The sequence below is a fragment of the Bombus bifarius genome, unplaced genomic scaffold (genome assembly GCF_011952205.1).
Source record: "Bombus bifarius isolate JDL3187 unplaced genomic scaffold, Bbif_JDL3187 scf7180000007990, whole genome shotgun sequence".
In the NCBI taxonomy this organism is placed as follows: Eukaryota; Metazoa; Arthropoda; class Insecta; order Hymenoptera; family Apidae; genus Bombus; species Bombus bifarius.
Genome location: NW_022884371.1, coordinates 1,423,362 through 1,436,844, shown reverse-complemented (window position 1 = coordinate 1,436,844; position 13,483 = coordinate 1,423,362). Strand labels below are relative to the sequence as shown.

Here is a 13,483-nt window from a genome sequence, read left to right as displayed (position 1 = left end):
TGCAAGGGTGCCTGGTTCATCTCTCAGGAGCATAGATGTTAATGCTCTCAAGAATTTTAAGACAGTGGATCTGTTTATTGAATATTGTGATTGTAAATTAGATCTGACTTTTGACATTGACCTCCCGTCGTGCATACGCATGTCTCGCACCAGGAGCATCGGATGAAGAAATGTTGGGCCATTTGAACGCTAGAGGCGGTGTTTTGTGAGGAATACTTTTGGCTGAATTTATTTCATACTCACAATTCATCCAGGTCTGTTCCAGCTGTAAGGTCATCAGAATTTATTTGTCTCCAATAGTTGTTTGTTTTTTCAACAATGAATTCTACCAGTTCTTCAGATACAAACAACTAGAAGTATTGCAGAAATCCCCAGGATCTTATATTTGTTTGAATACCCGATTGCTGTTTTGTAAAATCATGAATTATTAGCCTAAATTTTTTCGAAGTCCATGTAATATCTGACTGGTTGGTACTTCGTACGTTAACGTTTCTTGGTACGTTTCTTCTTCGTACGTAACGTACGTATCAGTTTCTTGAGATTCTGATGTACTAAGTACATTTAATAGTCGTTTTCTTTGATTTGCTGTATTTATATGTGATTCATTTTCATCACAACTTTCCGAAGCAGTCTCGTTCACCAGTTGCTGTTTTTTTAGATTTTTATACTTCATTTTAAAGAGTACCGAAACCTACATCACTTATTAATATTTGAAACGGATAGGAGGAATTAAAGATCCTCTGGACGTAACAACTTAATAACCTGGTTTACTTATTTTTCTGTATGTAATGTTATTAATTACCTTTTAACTGTGATACTCTACAAAAAGATAGAAAACAAATAAACTTTACTCGTTGCAGGAACTTCTTCTTATGCGCTAGTTTAACATAATTAAGATGTCAATTCGCGTGTCCTTACTGTCACTGGCCAATACGACGCGTTTAGTGAATGCGGGCTATATCCGGCGTAAGTCGATGTGAAGTATTTTGTGAATGCCGGATATAATCTGCGCTAGGCGTGAAAGAGTTAAAAATGAAAAATTTTAAAATGTTACGTGGAATTCAGAGATTTTTATTATTTCGTGAACATTCTATAAAACATTGCATATATAAACATATGCTCGGGAAATATATAAAATTTAATTCAATATCATATAAAATATAATATTTTCATATTTAGTTCAATTACATTCCTATTAAGAACAATTACTCATTCATCAGCTTCAGTGTCTTCATCTTCTGCGACATCGGTAGCATTAGGAGCATTTAACTTCTTCGTAAAAAGCTCGACGTATCTTACTAACCGTTTATCAGAAACTACCTGTAAAAGATATAAACGTTTATATAAATTTGTAATATATAATTAACAATTGTTTGTATGTAAAATATTTACCATTTCCATCACTTTATCGATAGCTTCCTGTAAGTTTTTTTTAGACGTGTTATCGTCCAATTCCAAATGCAAATCTTTCAATGATTTAATAAGAGTTTCTTTGTCAATGTTGCTTTCTGTATTTAATACCTCTGCCAAAATAGAAAAAACAAGGCTATTATGAGCACAGAAATTCTCTCCTCCAGGTTTACGAGTTTCAAGCCTAGTCAAGTTTAATATAAACCTGGATACTTCATAAGGATCAATTTCTTGTAAGGGACTGATGTCTGGTGCATTACATAAAATTTGTAAGGTCGGCAAGTATGCTTCTTCTAATAACATGTGTGCATCGGGTACGAATGTGACAAAATTATCGAAGAAACCAGTTAGACATTGTCGAAGATAGAAGTCGCTATCGTTTACAGGATTGTAACATAAAATTATTAATCTTGACAATAAACTCGAACTAGTAATTCGTCGATGAAGTAATAATTTGCAAAGACCTTCCGCGGCAACTGTTCTTAGTCCTTGATTCTATATTTTTAACAAAAAGATTTTCACATTATATATTTAAAATAAAAGAATATTAGACTAGAATATATACTCACTGCATTATCTAATAATCCGGCTATAATTTTAATAAAATTACAATTGCCTCGTTCTGCTTCTGATTTACGTAGAGATGCTACAGAAATTTCTGTGTCGGTATCTGTAAATAATTTAGTGCGAGATTTTTCTGATTTACTACCAGTATTATCGGGTACATTTTCTAATATATCAAAATGCTCCAGGCCGTATAACAATAAAAGGTCGAAGATTCCTTTCAAAGCAACAATCCAAATATCTGGATTTTCTTGTTCCAAAGAAAATTGTAAGAACAACATCATAATATGTTGTTTAGCTAATTCCCTGTCCAATATACAACAAACACTAACTGCTTTTAATGCTAATATATGTACTTTATCATCCGGATGCTGAAAACAATAATTACGTTATACATAATAATTTAAGATTAAATAAATTTATATTTCAATCACATACATCTAAACTATCAAGCGCTATTTGCATAAGGCTTTTAAGTGTTGGCGTTAACGAAGTTACAGACTGCATCATTGTACATATTATAGTTAGACATTTTATCATTGTTGCAGAATCGCTCTTTTCTTTGATCTCTTCATTAACTATAGTTTGTGTTACTTGAGGTTTTTCTGATAATTTTACTATTTCCTTGTTCAATTCGTTTATTTGATTTTTTAAACCATCTGCCTTTAAATACTGTTTGTCTTGTATAGCCTGATATTCTTCTTCTTTCAATTCTAATAATTTTACCTTAAGTTTTGCTCTCTAAAAAGTACTTTTCATTAAGATAAATGGTACTACAATTTTTACCAAATTTGAATTTTTTAATGTTATATTTAATATTATATTGAGAATACCAACTTACTTTTAAGTTAATCTCGTGTTGTTGTTCCTCCGTGATTTGTGTTTGTGTTATAGTTTCTTTCAAAGGCAATCTAATTTCACTGATTATATTAGCTAATGTATCTAGTCTGCTATTTACATCGGGTATAACGTTTTTTAGGTGTGTTACTGCACATTCAACAAGTTTTTCAGTCCAGTAATTACCCATTAAAATATTACGTATTAATTCGTTCAACTTTTTTCTTCCAACTTCATCAGATAAATCATAAGTTGTTACTATTTCAAATAACTGTAATAAGACAAATTTCTGCATATGATTCACCCATGTTTCGGTTTGTTGTGTGGATATTGCTGTAAGGAAATCGGAAATATAATTGCAGAACATTGATAATTCTGGTAAAATTGTTTCCAATTCTTCTGTACAAGATTCACGTTGAACATATTTTACTAAGCATCTCCAATACAGTGCAGTTTCACTGCCCAATTTATTCACTGGTATTAATTTAGTCTCTTTATCTATTGGTAATTGTTCTATTAATGTATTTAATGCAGTGTTCCTAATTAAATAAAGATTAACCATTTAGTATTTCAAACAAATGTTCAATTGCACATATATATGATAAATTAAATACTTACTTAAATAAAGAATCTAGGGCTAAAACAGATACATCTGTACCAATTTCAGCATCAAGAGCTGTTATTAAACTGATGAATTTACCATTAAAATGTCTTAACCATGATGGTAATAGAACATTTTGAACAGTTCTTTTAATTATATCAGATCTATCTTTTAAACCATCATTTAGCAGCTGATCTCTTTGTGTAATAGTTAAAGATCTTACTGTTACTTTACTAATGAATTCATATGCCATTTTACGAACTGCCTCATCTACATCTCTGGTTCTTCTCAATGCAACTTGTAAAGTACTTTGATTCTTTCCCATGCTCATCAATGCTGCTTTACGAACCATAGCATTTGGATCTTTGCTGGCATGAAATATATACATTTTTATAACAGGGCATTGCTCATCTGTAGGATCTTGAAGTCTATGTAAAGCAAAAATTGCCTGAGCTCTAACTTTTGGCGATCTATCTAACAACCGATCCATCATAGAAGCAGTAATTTTATCACAGACAGCATCATCAATAAAAGCCTGATCACCCATAGAATTTAATAACATATTCAAAAAATGACAAACTCGAAATCTTACTCCTATGTCTTTTGCACTATGATTCGTTAGGAGAAATTCAAACAGGTTGGAAAGAAATGGACACATCGGTTCCTCAGATTCATTATCATTTATGGCTGAATATAAACTAGCGGCAAATTTAGCAACAAACTCCAGAGTATTCTCAACTCGTGGATGTCGCTGTGCAAAAGTAAGTGGAACTTTAAAACAGGATATAAAGCAGTTCCAAAAATCTGATTCATTAGTCTAAAATCGAAAAAGGAAATGTTAGTAATTTTGCACGCTGTATGTAAAACATTTATATTGAAACTTTTTTAAATAAAAATAAATTAATTATAATGAATTCGTCTGTATTACAACCTATTCTTACCTGTTCGTAGCATTTCTTCAATTTTTTTAAATTACTCTGATGACAAGTTTTATTAAATTGAACACTATGAAATATTTCTTTTATATAATTATTTGTATTTCGTTTCATATTTATAAAATAATACGATTACGACCTGAAATATAAAAATGTGTGAGAAAACGACATAAGAAACAAAAACGTTACAAATTCAAATATATTTTCCTTATTGGTTGAAATGTTCACATCCATCTTACATCTACGAATCAGAGATCGCATGACAAGGATAATGAAATGATTGCATTGAAACTGAGTAAGATGGAACAATAACAATACTCGACTTTAGAAACATTGGCATAAGAATGGATTTAGATATCAACCTAAACATATGATCTTAACCTACATATTCAGGGAAATAATGTTTAATATGCATTGCTTGGCAAGATTATCTGATGAAACTGAGCCAAAATACAATATCATATTGAATGTTTTTGTACAAAGTTTTATTTAAGAAGATTTCATGTTCGTGATAAATCTTAGAATACATACATATCGTATGTATTACTAGGTATCACCATATATTAGGTATTTCTCAAGGATGAAAATTCTATAGAAATTCTGTCGGCATCCTACGACTATGTTTGACCTTTTGTCAAGAAGGTGAGAGTTAGATGGAGTGAGCTGAAGATGTTTATAAACATAACCTTAAATTATCTATATCATCTTTTCGGCAGAACAAATAAATTATAATTTTATAATTCATAAAAATATTAAAATCCTGTATTGACCTAATAATATATATATATTATATTATAGTTTTAATTATTTCATATTTGAAATCAAAGGAACATATATTACATAAATAATACTGCTTTTTATATCACATCTTTATTATTAAAAATTGGTATTTATTAGCTTTTATCTTTTAGATTATATATATGTATTATTATATGATACGTTATACGTGTATGTTGATCAAATTTTGCTTTTAGTAATGTTTTCTCCAATAAAGTGAAAAAATTAGTGAAATAGTGTATTCTGCTGATATTGGATAGATATAAAAGTAAAAAAGATGGATGTAGAAGCTAATAAACAACAGGTAATTTTTTTCTAAAGTTAATTTATTTTTTAATAAATTCTTTAAAAAATTTATAAATTATTTAACTAATTTTTTACTTCACAGCTAGAATTTGTATTGCCACCCATTTGGACTGATATTAGAACTGAATTAAGGGAGCATATAGAATGTTTAGATAATCTTCCAATGTACCATCTAAACAGTACACAATGTTACTGGCCAAGGAAACCTGATATTTTATCTCTTTTGGATTGTGACTTAGCACCACTTGGTACCACATTAAAATTTGATCGTGATCCTGTTACTGGGAAACTTGGGGAGATGCATGAGGTACCTTCAAAATCAGCAGGTGAAACTGCACGAAATTCTATGTCTATGACTCGTGCACCAGGTCCAGCTAGTGATAATATCAGAGGTATTTGATAGAAAAGATTCTATAATAAAATATAGCAATTTTTTGAAACATTATGTAAATTAAGAACATGTACAAATTTAGGAAATACTAGTAATATTCCATTCTGGCCTGGTGGTTTTGATGAACCTGAGATAATAATGAATCCGTCACTGGAGGAAATAGACTTTGAAAACAATTTAAGAACCTTGGCAAAAGGATTTAGTGCAGGTGTAGAATTTAAAAGTGACAATTGTACTCCAAAAGAAAAGACGACAACTGTCACAGAGCAGGAACCATCAGAATTAGAAAAAAAAAATGAAATTGAAAAAATAGCAGATAAGATCAATTTAATGGCCATTATAAAGGAAGAACAAGATGAATTTGATTTTTGGAAGTCAGAAACAAAAGAAACAAAAGAAACAAAAGAAGAAACTAAAATAAAAACTTCAGATATAGAACAAGCAGCATTTGATGAAATTTCTTCGTTCTTAGAGGAAGCAGATATTCCTATTTTAAATATTTCAAAAAAACCTGTGGAAACTGCAAAGACAAAATGGGCAGAACAAATAGATGTGTCTGTTCCAATAACTGATTTCGAAAAACGTATTCCTGAACTAGCGATGAGTTTTCCATATGAGTTAGATACTTTCCAGAAACAAGCTATTCTTAAATTAGAAGAAGGCTGTAATGTATTTGTGGCCGCACACACGTCGGCTGGGAAAACAACAGTAGCAGAATATGCTATTGCATTAAGTCAGAAACATATGACAAAGTAAAATTGCAAATTATATTTTGAATTATATTTTGGTTAATTAGCAATACTAATTTTGTTTCTTTTTAGAGTTATTTATACATCTCCCATAAAAGCGCTTTCAAACCAAAAATATCGCGATCTTAAACGAAAGTTTGGCAGTGTAGGATTGTTAACAGGAGATTTACAAATTAATCCCAATGCTTCGTGCCTTATTATAACCACGGAAATTTTACAATCTATGTTATACTGTGCATCAGAAGTTTTAAGAGATTTAGAATTTGTTATATTTGACGAAGTGCACTACATCAATAATGACGAAGTAAATAAAAATTCCAAATGTTACAGTTATATTATATTTATATTATATGTTATTATATATTATATTTATATTGTATATTATTATGTATTATATTTGTATTATTCTATATAAATATTACAATTTATATTTAATATTTATAATCATGATATATCTTATTATCTTATGTTATGTTAGCGTGGTCATGTTTGGGAAGAAAGTGTGATCCTTTTGCCACAAACAGTTACTCTAGTAATGTTGTCTGCAACTGTGCCCAATCCTTTAATATTTGCTGATTGGGTTGGTCGTACAAAAAAGAAAAAGACATATGTAATAAGCACATTAAAACGACCTGTACCGCTCCAACATTATTTATACACTGGAACTGATGGTAAAACTAAGGACAACAAATTTTTAGTATTGGATGAAAGAGGTCATTTTCTATTAGATGGGTAATCAATGATAATTTCTATCTTTAATGTGGTGTATAAATTTTTAATGAATAATCTTATATTTAATATAAATATTATTATTCTAGGTGGTACAAAGCAACAACTGCGCAAAATCCGAAAAATCAAAGTAATAAAAATGCTAAAGATGTTAAAAGGATACCAACGCAACGACAGATGACTCCAAAACAGGAACAAGTATTGTGGAATGCTTTTATAAGTCATTTAAGAACTCAGGTTGGATTAATACTTATATATTGATCAAATTTTACTTATTCATCTAAACATGCATAAACAATTACTTTTGTTATGCCAGAACATGTTGCCTGTTGTTGTCTTTATGTTATCACGAAAGAGATGCGATATGAGCGCTATATTATTAAGAAACGTAGACCTTACAACCGAGACTGAAAAGCACACTATTCGAACTTTCTTTCAAAATAACATTCGGCATTTAAAAGGTACTGATAGACAATTGCCGCAAGTGCTTATGATGCAAGAATTATTAGAAAGTGGAATTGGTATCCATCACAGTGGTATATTACCTATTTTGAAAGAAATAGTGGAAATGTTATTTCAAACTGGAGTTGTAAAAGTCAGTTTTCCAATATTCTATATTTTCTTCCTTAATTTCATAATGTATTTACTATTTTTAAATTTTAAAAGTCACCACCTTTATGGTCTTGCAGTTACTATTTGCAACAGAAACATTTGCAATGGGTGTAAATATGCCAGCACGCACTGTGGTTTTCGATTCTATAAAAAAATATGACGGTACTAATTTTCGAATACTTTATCCTTCTGAATATGTACAAATGGCTGGCCGAGCTGGACGTAGAGGTCATGATACAGCTGGAATGGTTATAGTCATGTGTCGAACATTGGTGCCACATTTTAATGAGTTACAAAATATGATGTGTGGTCAAGCTCAGAACTTAGAATCTAAATTTAAAGTAACATATTCCATGGTTCTAAATCTGAGAAGGCTAAATGAGTCAGTAACAGTTGAAGCAATGATGCGAAGATCTTTTAAAGAATCACCAGTAATTAGAAACCAAAATAATTACAAGATACAATTGCAGAAATTGGAAAATGAACTATCAAAATTGCCACCATTAACAGATCTACAGAAAAACTTATCTGACTTTTATCGACTAGCTGTTGAGTATCTAGAATATCTTAAGTATCTGAAATCCTATTTTTATGAGACTCAGAAAAAAGCAATAAGATGTTTAACAGCTGGTAGAGTATTGTTGATATCATATGAAAGTCATTATAATAAATTAGCTATATTACTGAGCACTGTTCAGAATAAAGGTAGTAAACAATACAGGGTATTAGTCCTTAAAAATTCTGATGCAACAAATTCTGTCAAGGAAACATTATTGAAAGAAAAGAGCGAGAAAGCTAAGAAGTCCGATAAATGGTACGATATTGTTGCTTTAACGAAAAAGGAAATATTTGTACCAGTTGGAATTCCATTAGATGAAGTGTTAACTATAGCTGCATGGAATATATTGGAAATAACAAATTGTGAAATTAAAACAGATTACAACATGGTTTTGGCAAATTGGGAAAAAAGACAAATATCAAGATTTAGGTAAGTAGCGTGAAGTTAAAATTAAGCAAAATTAGATTACGTTTAATTTATAACTTATAAGACAACAAAACTCTTGAAATATTTTTAGAAATGAGCCTCCCAGTCAGACTATGCAAACAGCTATAGAAGAATTAATGACATTATCTCTTAAAGCTTATCGCGATTCTTCTGTTCTACAACCATATCTGCAAATGAGAATGAACTATGATATCGATATGAAATTAAATCATTTATGCGAATTAGAGAAAGCTATGTATGATATTAATTGTACAGAGATAGTAAGTTTTGAAGAGCACTTTGAAGTTGTATACGAACGAAGTGAATTAGAGAGCGAAAGGAATAAACTACAATTGAAACTTAGTGATGAAGGATTAAGCTTGTATCCGGAATATGCAAATGCTGTTGCACTTCTTAAAGATTTGGGATATATAGATAATGACGAAAGAGGTTTGTCTTCTTTCAGATTATCAACACGAATTAGTTATGTATAATAATTTTATCTTGTTTTTTATAGTTGCATTAAAAGGTCGTGTAGCTTTACAAATGGGAAATAACGAATTACTAATTACCGAACTTATTCTCAGAAATGTGTTAACTGTACGTCAACCAGCTGAAATAGCAGCGTTGTTGTCTGCTTTAATATTTCAACAACGAACTGATATTGAACCAAATTTAACGCCAGAATTAAAGAAGGTATATATATTTTCTTAATACAAATTAACTATTTACTGTGACATTTAAAGATTTTTTGGTTACAGAATTGTCTTATAATAAAGCAAATACATGCCGAATTAGAAGCTTTAGAACAACATTATCAGTTAGTAACGTTGCAACCACTAAACTTTGGTTTAGTAGAGGTAGTTTATGACTGGGCACAAGCAAAGTCATTTGCCGAGATTATGGAGAAAACGGATGTACAAGAAGGGATCATAGTACGATGTATACAACAACTGAGTGAAACATTACGAGATGTAAAAAATGCAGCCATTACTATAGGTGATCCCGTTTTAAAGGAAAAAATGGAAGAAGCCTCTACTGTCATTAAAAGAGATATTGTTTTTACTGCATCCTTGTATACTCAAAATTAATCGTTTAACAAATCTATGTATAATAATTTATTTAAATGTGTAAATGTGCAGAATATTTTCTACTTTGATCAGTGAGATATATGTATATTTTTATAATTTATACACCGTTTATGAATCATATGCTGTTCAAAAAATGTACAGTACAATATTTCTCTACCATAGATGTAAAGTACTGGAATTCAGTTTGGTCTGAAAATTATATTTTTTTATGTATAGATATATGATAAGAGTACAAAGTAAATGAATAAAATTGTTATTAATATTGAACAATTCTTTTAATTTACAATGCTTATTAGTAAAAAATATTATCCTATATTTTATTTTCAGATATTATAGTGCACGTTGTTCCGTGTTATTAAGATTTCCTTGACCTTTATTTGTCTCAGAAATACAGGTCCATTGACCTTCTGTATTTTCACGCCAAAGGGACACTTTATTATCTCCACCACTAACAGCTAATATACCTCCAGTTAATGACCAACTAACATTCCAAATGACATCGTCGAAAACATTAAGGATGGTTGGTGTCCAACTTGTATAATCATTGGAGGTCCATACAATTACACGACGATCTTGTGAACAGGAAGCCAAAGCTGCTTTGGATGGTCCAACTGCAGGTGCCCATGCAACATCCCTTATCTGTAAGAAATAAAATATTAAATTACTGTTTTTTTAATTTACATTTCTAAATTTGAAAAGTGACAAATGTATTACCCAATCACTATGTGCTTCAAGTTTGTCTTCTTCGATCCACCTATCACCTTCTTCTTTCCAAATTTTAACTAAATTGTCACAACCTCCTGTGGCTAATCTCTTTATTGGTCCATTTTTTTGTGTTCCACTAGCATCAAAGCTGGGTTCAATAGCAGGACACCAACTCACTGCATTGCATCCAATGGTATGGGCATTTGTAATTTTTTGTGCATCCCATGTATCTCCATTATTAATAAGTATGGACACTGAACCATCAGAGCTGCCACAGGCTAAGATTAAGCCAAATTCATGTGGTGCCCAAGCCACTGAGTTAACAGAGGAATCATGACCATTGTGTTCATAAATCTTGGTCCATTCTCCTAATTCTTTCCAAATAATTACTTTTCTATTGCAAGAAACAAAGTAAAATAATTTCAGATCAGAATAGTTAGTTTTAATATATTACAATCTCTATGAAAAGGAATATATTTTATATGTATCAAAAAATGGTAACAAATTGAAACATACCGATCGTAACTACAAGACGCTAAAAGATTTCCAAATTTAGGATGTGCCCAAGTAACTTGCCACACAGGTCCAACATGACCCTTAAGATCGGCTACTAAACTTTGTGAACCATTTTTTAAATCAAAGATTTTAACCGAGTTGTCACTGGAACAAGTTGCTAACCTCAAACCATAATAATCCATCTCTGCATCGTGAATCATATCTTCATGACCGGTATCAACCGTATTCAAAACTGATACCATTTTTATGACACTTTTTGCTCAAATTTTGTTAACTATATTCTGAAAATTATTAAGTTATACAATTGTAGGTGCGACAAAGAGGTTATGTTGTCCTAGCTGTTCAATGCTTGTCACTTACGTGGAAGCATGTGCGCACTGGCTGTTAACGCATGATTACTTTGCGCAACTTGTGTGTAAATATTAGTGCCGTTATGTCTAAAAACTGAATATAAATTCTTTTTTGTGATTTTGTCAAAATTATGAGGAATATAAATATTTGTTGTACCCTTATTATAAACTAAGCACTACGACTTTATACATAAGGACTAATAACCTTTTTTACGTGGTATGTAGTAAAGTTTTTTTATTTATTTAATTTCTTATATCAAATTGGAATTAAATTTTATTCTTATTGATTTACTATAATAACATATGATAATTTACACATTTTCACAATATCATACTATACATCTTAAATTTATGCTTAAATATTAACATTCATAAATCATATTCTATATTTCCAAAAACCAGAGCAGAATCATATTTAGAATAAAATGATCTAAACATGATCTAACAATGATCATGGTGCATAAGCGTGATAAAACTCGTAATTGAGTTTGTGATCGATTTCAAAATGATCATGTACAAATATTTAACCTGTCACTAAAGAAAACAAAGTATAAATTCATCATTCGTAAAATACGTTGCTGGATAATGGAATCGCTTTATGTTCATTTTTTCATTCATTCTTCAATTGGTAAAGGCTTTTAAATTCGTTCGTTTTTGTTCTGTTAATGAAATGTTATATTATACTACATATACTTTTGAAAAGCTTTAAAATTAGAAAAATTTAAATAAAATAAAATGAGAAAGAATTTTAGTTACATATAATATTTAGTCATAATATTGAGAACTTTTTAACAGATAAACTAACAAGTTAATTTGTTATAACGATGTTTCATTTTTATTAATAATTAATATAGAAATCCCATTTAATTTTATTAAAATTTATCCGAAATTATACATACAGTAAGATATTTATAATATAGTTACATTAATAGAATATAAATGAGATAAACGACAGGAATTGATAGGTAACATAATAATCTGGTCATTATTCGATTGATTTAATCTAAATCCATTACGGTTTAATTGACGAATATTTTCACTCTAATTACTATCTCATCTTAATATAAATTATAACGATTTGATGTTCAATTTCACGGATATTTGAGCGACATCCATCATTAATTTATCCCAACATTAACCGTCACAGCGTTACCGGAAAAACACAACTCAGAACACATGCTTACTGTGTGTAACGTCCTTACGTACAGAAATGTCATTAGTTCATCATAATTCACGAAACTGCGGTGCAACATAACATGGTATACGTTCGTGCAAGCTTGTCCCTTCCGGCATGCCGATAATGACAAGGCTCCTGGCGTTGCGTTGATAAGATGGATAATTGATATATGTTTCCCGAGAACACACGTACATATGTACATATACATGTGCACTTTCTTGATCCTATATACGTACATATAAGTGCAGATATATACACGTACGTAACGTTGCGGGGTACTATAAAATTTTCAATATGCTGCACGGTCGAGTAACAATTACTGTTACCGCTAATTACGTTTACTCGCATAGGAGGTAATGAAATCACGGCTGGAATTGTTTATTGATCGGGTAGTAGGTATCGCGTGGATCCGCTGTTGAATTTATGTAGAATAACCAATGGAAGCAGAATGATCAATGAAACGAATTCGATACTTCCATTTTCTTATGTTGATCTTTCGCGCTCCAGTAACTTCCATTCGTACATATAGTAGCTCAGGAAAGCATTTGAACACTTAACATAGCAAACTTTTATGAATATATTGTATACGTTATATGTATAAAACATTTTGAAATTCTATTAGTACTGTAATGAGATACGATTATCATGATCATATTGGTCTTTGAAATCAATCTAAAATGCATGTAGTAATTAGAGGATATTTACTCTAAATATATATTTAGTAAAAAATTACTCACTTTAAACAATA

At 30.5% G+C, this 13,483-nt stretch overlaps 3 protein-coding genes across 3 annotated transcripts; 1 reads left to right on the top strand and 2 right to left on the bottom strand.

Annotated features, from left to right (window-relative positions):
- Positions 1-860: 860 nt before the first annotated feature.
- Positions 861-4,476, bottom strand: LOC117205401 (condensin complex subunit 3). Its single transcript, XM_033443755.1, has 7 exons — positions 4,354-4,476; positions 3,430-4,229; positions 2,816-3,350; positions 2,413-2,715; positions 1,980-2,345; positions 1,393-1,905; positions 861-1,320 (listed from the first exon to the last, which is right to left on the bottom strand). The coding sequence occupies exons 1-7, from the start codon at positions 4,459-4,461 to the stop codon at positions 1,210-1,212; spliced, it is 2,736 nt and encodes a 911-aa protein (XP_033299646.1). The 5' UTR covers positions 4,462-4,476; the 3' UTR covers positions 861-1,209.
- A 782-nt stretch (positions 4,477-5,258) lies between these two features.
- Positions 5,259-10,257, top strand: LOC117205329 (helicase SKI2W). Its single transcript, XM_033443631.1, has 11 exons — positions 5,259-5,428; positions 5,513-5,822; positions 5,904-6,573; positions 6,643-6,874; positions 7,049-7,302; positions 7,389-7,536; positions 7,616-7,894; positions 7,989-8,899; positions 8,988-9,346; positions 9,414-9,592; positions 9,658-10,257. Exons 1-11 carry the CDS (start codon positions 5,402-5,404, stop codon positions 9,985-9,987), a joined length of 3,699 nt encoding a protein of 1,232 aa, XP_033299522.1. The 5' UTR covers positions 5,259-5,401; the 3' UTR covers positions 9,988-10,257.
- LOC117205331 (protein SEC13 homolog) lies at positions 10,055-11,599 on the bottom strand. The gene is made up of 3 exons (XM_033443634.1): positions 11,209-11,599; positions 10,702-11,086; positions 10,055-10,626 (listed from the first exon to the last, which is right to left on the bottom strand). The coding sequence occupies exons 1-3, from the start codon at positions 11,448-11,450 to the stop codon at positions 10,318-10,320; spliced, it is 936 nt and encodes a 311-aa protein (XP_033299525.1). The 5' UTR covers positions 11,451-11,599; the 3' UTR covers positions 10,055-10,317.
- Positions 11,600-13,483: the final 1,884 nt, after the last annotated feature.

Bases quoted from the DNA above. Each gene is read 5' to 3' on its own strand.
- LOC117205331 (XM_033443634.1), bottom strand. From the start codon at position 11,450: ATGGTATCAGTTTTGAATACGGTTGATACCGGTCATGAAGATATGATT. The intron at 11,087-11,208 runs GTATGTTTCAAT...TTCTTGCAATAG, and splicing joins GCGTCTTGTAGTTACGATCG to AAAAGTAATTATTTGGAAAG. The intron at 10,627-10,701 runs GTAATACATTTG...TATTTCTTACAG, and splicing joins TTGAAGCACATAGTGATTGG to ATAAGGGATGTTGCATGGGC.
- LOC117205329 (XM_033443631.1), top strand. From the start codon at position 5,402: ATGGATGTAGAAGCTAATAAACAACAG. The intron at 5,429-5,512 runs GTAATTTTTTTC...TTTACTTCACAG, and splicing joins TAGAAGCTAATAAACAACAG to CTAGAATTTGTATTGCCACC. The intron at 7,895-7,988 runs GTCAGTTTTCCA...ATGGTCTTGCAG, and splicing joins TTCAAACTGGAGTTGTAAAA to TTACTATTTGCAACAGAAAC.
- LOC117205401 (XM_033443755.1), bottom strand. From the start codon at position 4,461: ATGAAACGAAATACAAATAATTATATAAAAGAAATATTTCATAGTGTT. The intron at 2,346-2,412 runs GTATGTGATTGA...TATTGTTTTCAG, and splicing joins TAGCGCTTGATAGTTTAGAT to CATCCGGATGATAAAGTACA. The intron at 1,906-1,979 runs GTGAGTATATAT...TTAAAAATATAG, and splicing joins CCGGATTATTAGATAATGCA to AATCAAGGACTAAGAACAGT.